Source organism: Oncorhynchus tshawytscha, linkage group LG14 (assembly GCF_018296145.1).
Source record: "Oncorhynchus tshawytscha isolate Ot180627B linkage group LG14, Otsh_v2.0, whole genome shotgun sequence".
NCBI lineage: Eukaryota > Metazoa > Chordata > Actinopteri > Salmoniformes > Salmonidae > Oncorhynchus > Oncorhynchus tshawytscha.
The window spans coordinates 1,303,507-1,317,246 of record NC_056442.1 but is presented as its reverse complement, the minus strand read 5'-3'; the positions used below and the strand labels follow the sequence as shown (position 1 = coordinate 1,317,246).

The window sequence follows — 13,740 nt, the reverse complement described above, 5'->3', positions numbered from 1 at the left end:
TGAGAGAGAGAGAGAGAGAGAGAGAGCAGGCAAGTCAGTGTGTCTGAGAGAGAGCAGGCAAGTCAGTGTGTCTGAGAGAGAGCAGGCAAGTCAGTGTGTCTGAGAGAGAGAGCAGGCAATTCAGTGTGTCTGAGAGAGAGCAGGCAAGTCAGTGTGTCTGAGAGAGAGCAGGCAAGTCAGTGTGTCTGAGAGAGAGAGCAGGCAAGTCAGTGTGTCTGAGAGAGAGAGCAGGCAATTCAGTGTGTCTGAGAGAGAGAGCAGGCAAGTCAGTGTGTCTGAGAGAGAGCAGGCAAGTCAGTGTGTCTGAGAGAGAGCAGGCAAGTCAGTGTGTCTGAGAGAGAGAGCAGGCAAGTCAGTGTGTCTGAGAGAGAGAGCAGGCAAGTCAGTGTGTCTGAGAGAGAGCAGGCAAGTCAGTGTGTCTGAGAGAGAGCAGGCAAGTCAGTGTGTCTGAGAGAGAGAGCAGGCAAGTCAGTGTGTCTGAGAGAGAGCAGGCAAGTCAGTGTGTCTGAGAGAGAGAGCAGGCAAGTCAGTGTGTCTGAGAGAGAGCAGGCAAGTCAGTGTGTCTGAGAGAGAGCAGGCAAGTCAGTGTGTCTGAGAGAGAGCAGGCAAGTCAGTGTGTCTGAGAGAGAGAGCAGGCAAGTCAGTGTGTCTGAGAGAGAGAGCAGGCAAGTCAGTGTGTGAGTGAGGACCATGAAGGACTAAAAACCAGGGGACACACATACAGTGTGGCAGCACAGCAGTTGACATTGAGCTGTCGGTGCTGTGTGTGACGAGGAGAGGGGTGAGGAGAAGGTAAGAGGAGGGGTGAGGAGAGGGTAAGAGGAGGGGTGAGGAGAAGGTAAGAGGAGGGGTGAGGAGAGGGTAAGAGGAGGGGTGAGGAGAAGGTAAGAGGAGGGGTGAGGAGAGGGTAAGAGGAGGGGTGAGGAGAGGGTAAGAGGATGGCCCCTTTTAGAGTTCAGGAGAGTCCCACAGGCACAAAGAGATTAATGAAGCAGCACCGACACACAGATTCATACAGGACACACACACACACTGATATCTACAGGACACACACACACAGATTCATACAGGACACACACACACAGATTCATACAGGACACACACACACTGATATCTACAGGACACACACACACAGATTCATACAGGACACACACACACAGATTCATACAGGACACACACACACACTGATTTCTACAGGACACACACACACAGATTCATACAGGACACACACACACAGATTCATACAGGACACACACACACACTGATTTCTACAGGACACACACACAGATTCATACAGGACACACACACACACTGATTTCTACAGGACACACACACACTGATATCTACAGGACACACACACACTGATATCTACAGGACACACACACACACTGATATCTACAGGACACACACACACACTGATATCTACAGGACACACACACACACTGATTTCTACAGGACACACACACACACTGATTTCTACAGGACACACACACACTGATATCTACAGGACACACACACACTGATATCTACAGGACACACACACACTGATATCTACAGGACACACACACACACTGATATCTACAGGACACACACACACACTGATATCTACAGGACACACACACACACACTGATATCTACAGGACACACACACACACTGATTTCTACAGGACACACACACACTGATATCTACAGGACACTGATTTCTACAGGCACACACACACTGATTTCTACAGGACACACACACACTGATATGTACAGGACACACACACACTGATTTCTACAGGACACACACACACTGATATCTACAGGACACACACACACTGATATCTACAGGACACACACACACACACTGATATCTACAGGACACACACACGCTGATATCTACAGGACACACATACACACTGATATCTACAGGACACACACACACACACTGATATCTACAGGACACACACACGCTGATATCTACAGGACACACATACACACTGATATCTACAGGACACACACACACACTGATATCTACAGGACACACACACACTGATATCTACAGGACACACATACACACTGATATCTACAGGACACACACACACTGATATCTACAGGACACACACACGCTGATATCTACAGGACACACATACACACTGATATCTACAGGACACACACACACTGATATCTACAGGACACACATACACACTGATATCTACAGGACACACATACACACTGATATCTACAGGACACACATACACACTGATATCTACAGGACACACACACACTGATATCTACAGGACACACACACACACACTGATATCTACAGGACACATACACACTGATATCTACAGGACACACACATACACACTGATATCTACAGGACACACACACACTGATTTCTACAGGACACACACACACTGATATCTACAGGACACACACACACTGATATCTACAGGACACACACACACACACTGATATCTACAGGACACACACACGCTGATATCTACAGGACACACATACACACTGATATCTACAGGACACACACACACAGATATCTACAGGACACACACACACTGATATCTACAGGACACACATACACACTGATATCTACAGGACACACACACACAGATATCTACAGGACACACACACACACTGATATCTACAGGACACACATACACACTGATATCTACAGGACACACATACACACTGATATCTACAGGACACACACACACACTGATATCTACAGGACACACACATACACACTGATATCTACAGGACACACATACACACTGATTTCTACAGGACACACACATACACACTGATATCTACAGGACACACACACACACTGATTTCTACAGGACACACATACACACTGATTTCTACAGGACACACACATACACACTGATATCTACAGGACACACATACACACTGATTTCTACAGGACACACATACACACTGATTTCTACAGGACACACACATACACACTGATATCTACAGGACACACATACACACTGATATCTACAGGACACACACACACACTGATATCTACAGGACACACACACTGATATCTACAGGACACACATACACACTGATATCTACAGGACACATACACACTGATATCTACAGGACACACATACACACTGATATCTACAGGACACACATACACACTGATATCTACAGGACACACACACACACTGATATCTACAGGACACACACACACACTGATATCAACAGGACACACATACACACTGATATCTACAGGACACACATACACACTGATATCTACAGGACACACACACACTGATATCTACAGGACACACACATACACACTGATATCTACAGGACACACATACACACTGATTTCTACAGGACACACACACACTGATATCTACAGGACACACACACACTGATATCTACAGGACACACATACACACTGATATCTACAGGACACACATACACACTGATATCTACAGGACACACACACACGCTGATATCTACAGGACACACATACACACTGATATCTACAGGACACACATACACACTGATATCTACAGGACACACACACACTGATATCTACAGGACACTGTCACTCTGTACAGGTTATATTAACACACAGATGCTTTCTACAGGGCAGAGATATTCTGTACAGTCCTCACGCTAACATACACACTTTCTACAGGACAGAGACATTCTGTAGAGTCCTCACACTAAAACACTGAAACAAACCGATACACTGACTCCATAACCAACCTCATCCATCCACATAATCTAACACACTGACTCCATAACCAACCTCATCCATCCACATAATCTAACAAAATGATTCTATAACCAACCCCATCCATCCACATAATCTAACACACTGACTCCATAACCAACCCCATCCATCCACATAATCTAACACACTGACTCCATAACCAACCCCATCCATCCACATAATCTAACACACTGACTCCATAACCAACCTCATCCATCCACATAATCTAACACAATGACTGTATAACCAACCCCATTCATCCACATAATCTAACACAATGACTCCATAACCAACCACATCCATCCACATAATCTAACACACTGACTCCATAACCAACCACATCCATCCACATAATCTAACAAAATGACTCCATAACCAACCTCATCCATCCACATAATCTAACACAATGACTCTATAACCAACCTCATCCATCCACATAATCTAACACAATGACTCTATAACCAACCCCATCCATCCACATAATCTAACACAATGACTCCATAACCAAATCCATCCATCCATCCATCCATCCACATAATCTAACACAATGACTCCATAACCAACCTCATCCATCCACATAATCTAACACAATGACTCCACTCTGCACAGGAAGCTAGCTGCATACAGCTTCTACTTGGAAAGAATGCTAATCCATGGTTTCCAATAGGATTGTCAGTCATGATGCTAACTTTAGCCCTCTGGAACTTTGAAAGAAATAGCAGTTTAAAGCCATATCATCCAAGGCAATTCTAAACACAGTTTATAATGTGAGAAGACCTCCCCTTTAATTTGATATGTGAGTGAACTATCCCTTTAATCCTGTTAACATGATGTACCATGACATGGTGTGGGAACATGGCTGGTCTCTCTGTGGATACCTGCTTAGTTAGCTCAGAGGTGACCGCACTGGGTCACTGATTCACGGTCGGACCGTGTGAACCCCTGACAGGATTAGTCTAAATGACAGAAAGACGGATGTTCATTCATTCGTTCATTCCACTCTTTCTTTCCCAGATTGTCACATAGATTGAGGATGGCAGGCTGCATCAGAGCTGAGGTTCTTAAGTGTCGCATCGGTGGGTTTCTGCATCGGGCTGATTTCACACCTGCAGTCTGGTTCTCTCTCTCACTGCAACACCGCCACCTTGTGGCTAAAACTATGGCCTCTTCCTCCTCTACCTCTATTGTTCCCCCTCTCTCTCTCTCTCTCTCTCTCTCTCTCTCTCCTCTCTCTCTCCCTCTCTCTCCCTCCCTCTCTCCTGCCCCTGCTCCCTCTTTGCCCCTGCCCCTGCTATCACACACACTGACACACACACTGACACATACACACTGACAAAAACTGAGACACACACACATACTGACACACACACACATACTGACACACACATGGTGATGCCAGCTGATAGTGAATCATTGGATAATGAAGAGAGGTTTAGACAGTGATCAGCAGACGACTCCCCAGTGTAATACTAATCATAGGCTGCAGCATGGAGAAATTAGTCAACCTCTCCTCTCCTCCTCTCTCTCTCCCTCCTCTATCCCGCTATCCTGAGTTGTGACAGCCACTTAGTTTCTCATAACTCATAACAGAATACTGAGGAGAATGTGATGCTAAGGATTAAGTGGAAATGTTCCCCTCACACATTTTCAACAGTGACCTTGTTGACCTTGCGTTTGCTGTATTTTCCGTTCAGGGCTACGTCACATCTACTAGTGTAAATATACACAAAGATCTAAGAACAATTCTGAGATTTGTACTTCGAGATAAGCTGTCTATTACAGCTTCAAATAGTTTAAGGAGAGATGAAAACGTTTTGGGTCGTATATCAAGCATTCATCCCTTAGGGGTCCTAATGTTGACAGTAGACAGAACAACACCAAGGGCGTCTCTGTGTGTGCCTGTCTGAAAGGAATGTTATTTAGGAGAGAGAAGAGATCCCTGGCTAGTGGAAGTGGGCCCTGACAGAAGAGGGGAGTAAACATCACAAGAGGCCTACCTCACTCCTCTATCCTCCCCACACGCCACCAGCACCCACCTTCCCCCTTTCTCTGTTTCTCTTGGATCATTTGTCTGAAAATGACAGTTTTAGCCTTTTAGCAAAGACATTAGCAAGATGTTATGGGGTAAGCACAGAGGCATAGTTAAAAGCAAACCCTTTGGAATCCGAAACCTGAAATTTCAGGCCTCTTCCCCCCAAACAACCAAGAGTTGGCCTCAGCCACCTATTGTCTTCACTAGATCTGTGGGGGCGACTTGACAAGGGAGATGGAATCTGCAGATCTACTTATTTTGCTTCTATGTCAGGCTTCAATCCTCATAGTTTTGATGTGTTATCAACATCTATATATATATATATATATATATATATATGCTGTGTTTGTGTTATCTACCTACTTTATATCTATCTGCTGTGTTTGATAACATAACTATGGAGGAATAAGGAGGACAGGGCTGCCGACCTGTGGTGACATGGACCTTGAAAAATGAAAATAGTTCATTCTCATCATGCTGTGTTTGAGAGCACCTTCGCACATGTTTCCCATTATAGATGTTTAATAGCACGTGTCAAGTCATGAACCACCAGAGATGTCAGTACACTTCCAAAACGACATCGGAAAAAGTGACGCAATCCACTTCGATCAATCGATGAAGACCACATTATGACTTCATCCACTAACTGGCCTTCAGTAAGCGACCTCAGCTGGCTATAACAGCCTTACGTCACATGTTATAATAGACCGGCCCAGTTCACAGGCCCCTTCCATACACAGTGATCTCAGCTAGAGAAACCCATGATCTACAAGCCAGCCCTGGCCTGGCTGGGTGCCAGCGTATGGGGCTGCTGGGTGATGAATGTGCAGCGCTCCACCACTTGACATTTCCCATTAAAACCAAGCAGCACCTGATTTCCATTCCACGTGCACAGGCACAGGCCTCATCACTTTCTGTCCATGCATTATTATTGGCTGGAGCAGAATGGATTGCCTCATCACTTCTGCTGTCCGAGTGTTATCATTGGCTACTGGGGGATAGATTGCCTCGTCAGAGAGTATTCAGCGTTGAGAGTTCTGCATTTCGGAGAGAGAGGGAGGGAAGGAGGGGGATGTAGAGCAAGGGGGGAGAGGCAGTGAGAGAGAGAGAGAGAGAGAGAGAGAGAGAGAGAGAGAGATGTGGCCCTTGTGTGTGAGGCTGAGTTTCTATGACGACAACAAATTAAGCTAGATTTTTATTTAATGGTATTGACCCAGTGGTGTATGTTATATTCTGTGATCAGGCCTAGGCGATGCGGATACAAATCCATAGGACAATAATTCAAGCAATGATCAGGATAACGATAGGCTATGAAAGACTATATGACATGAGGGTTTCTATTGGAAAACTTTGGGTGGCACAGCTGCCATTTGAATAAGACTGCTCCTCTGATACAGGCAAAGTAGCTAGCATTTAGATACAGTACCAGTCAAAAGTTTCTGGAATGTGTAAAAGGCTTCTGAAATGTGTAATTTCCACTTTTAAACTTTTACCTTACGCAAAATGTATCACCCCCTACAATAATATCCATTAATTATAATCCACATGATAATTCACATTTCCTGTTGCTGCAGGATTATTTTCCCACTGTAGTAAACTGGCTCAAATTAAGATTCTACATCTGTATGTGGCAGGGGGTTAAAATATGAAATACACCAAATGTTTAGTGACCATTGGGAACCTCCAACACCCGGACAGCAGAAGTGCTGAGGCAATCCATGCCTCCAGGGTTATAATGTGACACCATTTCTGGTTGTAGCAAGTTTGTTTGGGTGGATTAGTGTACACTAAGGCCTCACTTTCACACTACGTATTTTACATAGCTCTCCCATAGACAATGCATTGGCAGGCGGCAGAGCCATACAGTACATCATGCAGAAAATGGGAAAATGTCTAACCTGCATGTTGGCACCAAGTGGAATTAGACAGAGCTCAAACTCACACTAATCCAACATGTCTCCAAGGTGGATAGGGGAGGGATTTGGGATTGGGTGTGTTTATCTAGGTCTCATCACAAATGGCACCCTATTCCCTTTTATATTGCACTACTTTTTAAGAGGCCCATTTGGGACAAACACAATAGAAGTAAGATCTTCATTTGATCACCCTTTTGTTGCTGAGAATTTCCCTGCAAAGCAGGAAATGCAAACATGTCGTGTATTTGATTATTAAGGGGCTTCTAATGTTTGTAAATTCAGTCTTGCCCTAATGAAAAATGTATCAACTCCATTAATTATAATCCACATAATAATTCACATTTCCTGTTTCTGCAGGATTATTTTCCTGCTGTAGCAAACTGGCTCAAATTAAAGATCCTATATCTGTATAGCTCTGGAGGCAGGTCCCCTCAGCCACCTCTGAATGGACCGGAGTCGCCGTGTCTGTTCCACCAATCCCAGTCCCAGCCACTGACACATGACATTCCATTCAGAGCACCTAGGCAACAGCAAGCCCAGGGGAAACATGTGGAAAATATGGAAAGAAACACACAAAAACAACAGAAGATCTAGAATTAGCACAGACTGCAGTCATTTGTCCTCGCCAGTTAGGAGGAAAATAGCAAAATGGAAGTGTTTCTCTGTGTTTATTCAAGGTAAATGGGGCATGTAAAAGAGGGATTTAACAACCTTCTAGAGTGAACACTTCCACTCCCAGTTCATTCATGAAAGCATGATTACAGGACAAATAACCCCAGAGGCCTGCTAGCACTCTAATCTTCGAAAAGAACCAGAAAAGGACGTGGGGAAAGAGCCCACAGACAACAATGACATGTTATGTAATAATCAGACTGAGATAGCCTGAAGACAAATGTCCATTTATGACAAAGATAATTAATACATTATTATATTCTAGCTTGTTACTAAATAAAGGAGGTGCCATTGAAATAGGGGTGTAATTACAATATACTTTCAGTTTCTTTACCTTCATCATTGTCACGTATGTGTGTATAATGAAACTCACAGAAAACAATAAAGCTCAAAAAGAAACGTGAAACTAATGTAGTGCTCGCAGGCAACTCGACATAGACAAGATCCCACAAAAACCCAGTGGGAAAAGGCTGCCTAAATATGATCCCCAATCAGAGACAACGATAGACAGCTGCCTCTGATTGGGAACCATACCAGGCCAACATAGAAATGAAAAAACTAGACTACCAACCTAGTCACACCCTGACCTAACCAAAATAGAGAATAAAAAGGATCTCTAAGGTCAGGACGAGACCATCATGTAATTAATTACCCACTTATCCCGAGCGGTAAAGTGCCCTGTGACTGAATCCAACCTCTGAACGTTGACTTTGACGTGATGGGGATTATGGAATGAAATGGGCAGGAGCAATGGGAATTCCATGTGGAAGATGATCCCTCAAATCTGCTGTATTCACACAACCCTCCTTAAGATGGGGGGGTGGAAACCTACGCTATTGTACTAGCTTTCATTTGAGCTTTCCGTCCGTCTCAATGAGAGGTTTAAAGCATTCTCTCTGACCCACTGACAGATAGGCCTGCTGGACGTAACTACAGTAGAACGCTCTTCAGAATGCGTATCATGTATCTGCCACTGTTTCATCTAGAGACCTGTGTGAAACCAGTGAAACAACGGGACACCAGCCCAGGCACAAACAACACACACACACACACTCATTAGTGTGAGTGTGAGTGTGAGTGTGATTGTGTGTGCTCACATTGTGTGTGTGTGTGTGTGTGTGTGTGTGTGTGTGTGTGTGTGTGTGTGTGTGTGTGTGTGTGTGTGTGTGTGTGTGTGTGTGTGTGTGTGTGTGTGTGTGTGTGTGGTCGGGGGTGTGTCAGGTAAGAGTGAGGCAGGGGTTGCCGTGGTAACGCAGCACAGAGGACACTGTGTTTCCCTGTAGAGCTAGCGAGCGAGAGGAATGTGGCACGGCATTGTGGGAGAACGGGAGAGCCACACTCGTGCACATACCTTATCAGATAATTACACAACCGCTGTGTGTGTGTGTGTGTGTGTGTGTGTGTGTGTGTGTGTGTGTGTGTGTGTGTGTGTGTGTGTGTGTGCGTGCGTGCGTGCGTGTGCGTGTGTGTGTGTGTGCGCATGCGTGCGTGTGGGCTTATGTGACCCTCTCAGGAAGGAGCTGTCAGTTTGTATGATAATGTTAAAAAAGAGAGTCAGAGAGATAAAGTCAGTGAAAATGTGTGTATACGTGATACAATCAATCTTCTACATAAACATTACTCTGGATGTCTACAGTGTCCAGCTTGCCATGTCAGCCTCCTCCTGTATTGATATGACTCTTTTACTGTATTGATATGACTCTTTCTCCAGTATTGATATGACTCTTTCTCCTGTATTGATATGACTCTTTTACTGTATTGATATGAATCTTTCTCCTGTATTGATATGACTCTTTTACTGTATTGATATGAATCTTTCTCCTGTATTGATATGACTCTTCTCCTGTATTGATATGACTCCCTCTCTTGTATTGATATGACTCTTTCTCCAGTATTGATATGACTCTTTCTCCTGTATTGATATGACTCTTTTACTGTAATGATATGAATCTTTCTCCTGTATTGATATGACTATTTTACTTTATTGTGACTCTCCTGTATTGACAAGAATCTTCCTCCTATATTGATATGACTCTTTCACTGTATTGATATTAATCTTTCTCCTGTATTGGTATGACTCCCTCTCTTGTATTGATATGACTCTTTCTCCTGTATTGATATGACGCCTTCTCCTGTATTGATATGACTCTTTTACTGTATTGGCATAAATCTTCTCCTGTATTGATATGACTCTTTCTCCTGTATTGATATGACTCTTCTCCTGTACTGATATGACTCTTTCTCCTGTATTGATATGACTCTTCTCCTGTATTGATATGACTCTTTCTCCTGTATTGATATGAATCTTCCTCCTGTATTGATATGACATTCTCTCCTGTATGACTATTTTACTGTATTGATATGAATCTTCCTCCTGTGTTGATATGACTCTTTGTCCTGTATTGATATGACTCCTTCTCCTCTATTGATATGACTCTTCTCCTGTATTGGTATGACTCCTCCTCCTGTATTGATATGACTCTTTCTCTTGTATTGATATGACTCTTTCTCCTGTATTGATATGAATCTTTCTCAGTGTGAGGAGCTCTGGTCATAAGCTACTGTTCATCTCCAGCCAAACATGGACTGACACCCTGTGTCTAACACTGGCCTATGGTCTGCCACTGAGCTGACAGACGGAGAGAAAGAGAGAGCAGCCTGTACACAGCCAGACCCCCTCTGCATCCCAAATGACACCCTATTCCCTGGGTAGTGCACTACTTTTGACCCACAGGGCCCTGGTCAAAGGTAGTGCACTATAAAGGGAATAGGGTGCATTTTGGGATGTAACCTATCTATCACTCAATCTCTTTAAGAGATAAAGTAGGAGGATTCCTGTAGGAGACACAATAGCATAGACATGTAATAAACATTATGTGTGTGCATTTTATAAAAAGAGTAGGTAACCTAGAGGATAGTGTTGGGCCTGTATTTTTTATTTAACCTTTATTTAATTAGGCAAGTCAGTTAAGAACAAATTCTTATTTACAATGACGGCCTACCCCGGCCAAGCCTTAACCCGGACAACTCTGGACCAATTGTACGCCGCCCTCTGGGACTCCCAATCACGGCCGGTTGTGATACAGCTTTGAATTGAACCAGGTCTGTAGTGACGCCTTTAGCACTGAGATGCAGTGCCATAGACCGCTGCGCCACTTGGGAGCCCAAGTGTAACGAAAGGTTGCTGGTTCAAATCCCCGAGCCAACTTGGTGAAAAAGTGTTTGATGTGCCCTTGAGCAAGGTACTGAACCCCAATTGGTCCTGTAAGTAGCTCTGGATAAGAGTGTCTGATAAATGTATATTGAGGTGTTTATGTTTTTATCCTCACAATGTTCCATTGGGCAAAAACTGGTTGAATCAAGGTTCTTTCCACATCATTTCAACAACAAAAATGTCATTTGAAAACATTGACTCAACATGGAAAACTGATTGGATTTGAAAACATTGACTCAACATGGAAAACTGATTGGATTTGAAAAAAGTCATCAACATCAGGGAATGTCGTTGTTTTTTCACCCAACGTTTTACCTAAATCCAATAACATGATGACATGTTTAGATGATTTCACATTGAATTCACGTTAGTTGACAACTCAACCAAATGTAAATCAAAACCAGACGTTGAACTGATGACTGTGGCCAGTGGGATGTGAAGGGATGAAACTCAGTGTTTTAAAGCCCAGTCCACTTCTGCCATGTCATGACATACCTGGACCACCTATTGAGATGTGCCTTTTGTTTAGTAAATCAGTTGACAAATAAGGTGATAAGGAGACTGGGCGAAGACGTTAAATCAATTAAGTCATCGATGTAAATGAAATGAGCACTTGACTTGACTGATGTGAAGGGTGTGCTGTTAGCCTTGAGTCCATCTGTCAACCCTACTATTACACAGCACCTTGGTCAACTCTCCCCAACCCACTCCCCAACCCACACACACACACACACACACACACACACACACACACACACACACACACACACACACACACACACACACACACACAGGTAAACACCTGAAGCCCAGGTGCAAAGGGGTTTTTGTATGAAGACCAAAGAGGTCTCCCTCTCTCTCTCACACACACCTCATAAACCCCAGTTGGGAGGTGGAGGGAGGTTGAAAGGTAGCTTTTGATCTGACAGGTCAGGGTGTAAGGTGGAGGGGAGGGAGAGGATGAGGAAGAGGTGGGGGGGATGAGGGGAAGAGGAGGAGAAGGAGCCACTGTCCAGGAATGACTAACTCACAACATCAACCTCATGAGTAAGGACCTGTCACAATTAAGTGACTTCCTTTTCAAATCTCCTTTCCTTGTCTCCTTTCCTTGTCTACTCTCCTTCCCATAGATACTTTAACGATTATAACACTTTGTCCATTCCACCAAAACAAAGCAGCATCTTGTTACCCCAGCTATACCTCCCCTTCCCCTCTTCATGTTATCAAGCCAAAGACCAGACACTCAAAACCAGACCACCCTAGTCCGCTAGTGGAGTTGTTCTGCCAACTTGGATGTCTGCCGAGTTCTACTCATAGGTTTTGAAAACAGCTTGACTGTTTGGGGTTTGAACTACTTTTACAAAAATTTGCAGGTAATTGGCATAGACTATTTATAGTCACCATATGCCAACCTGAAAATGCGTCATATTGCCTGATGTGCCTCTTGTCTCAGCGCATGACAGAAATGATAGAGTACAGTAGCCTACCAGTGCAAACAAGGAGAGGTGGATTTTATCTTGAGTTTCAAGCCAAGGTAAACCTTTCTAAACAAATGAAGGCTAACAAGGAAAGTTGCGTGGGTGATAGGAAGACTGCGTGACAGTGACGTCGGCGGTGTTATTAGAAACGATGCGTGACAGGTAAACAAACAGACGTCAACGCAAATGTGCCCTGAAGCCAAACATACAGACCTCCCTTTAATCCATTGTCAAGTTCAGATCGTGTACTCGAACTACCTATTTTTACTTAAACGACTCAAGAATATCATCCAAAATCAGGCCAAATGTATTATTTTTCTTACCTTTGATAAGATTGTGGATTCTTCTTTCTCTTTCTCCTCATAGCGACCGAGGGGCACCAACAACTCGTCCTCACAACATATGAAACTCACAGTACATCCCATATAGACGAATTCAACGAACAATGATCCATTCAATTCAAATCAATGTCCCGATATATCGTGTTGCGGCTCTGCTCTATTTTTTCAAATCAAAGCTTACGGTCGCAGTTTCCAAAAGACACACTGAAAAGTCACGCAGGTGAGACAGGCGCGAGTAGTCTACAACCCGTGCTCCAGTCTCAATAAATCTCGCAGACATTACTCAGTATTCCCGCTGAGATTTGGTGGATAAAATCCGTCACCTACATTTACCTACCCCACGCT

At 43.9% G+C, this 13,740-nt stretch overlaps 1 protein-coding gene across 2 annotated transcripts in view; it reads right to left on the bottom strand.

Moving 5' to 3' along the window:
- LOC112235956 (tensin) overlaps positions 1 to 13,740 on the bottom strand; it is a 209,470-nt gene extending 195,730 nt beyond the window's left edge. For both annotated transcript variants that reach the window (XM_042296717.1, XM_042296720.1), the window contains exon 1: positions 13,378 to 13,740. In XM_042296717.1, the coding sequence (XP_042152651.1) occupies positions 13,378 to 13,479 (102 nt within the window). In that variant the 5' untranslated portion in view covers positions 13,480 to 13,740. The remainder of the gene's footprint in view (positions 1 to 13,377) is intronic.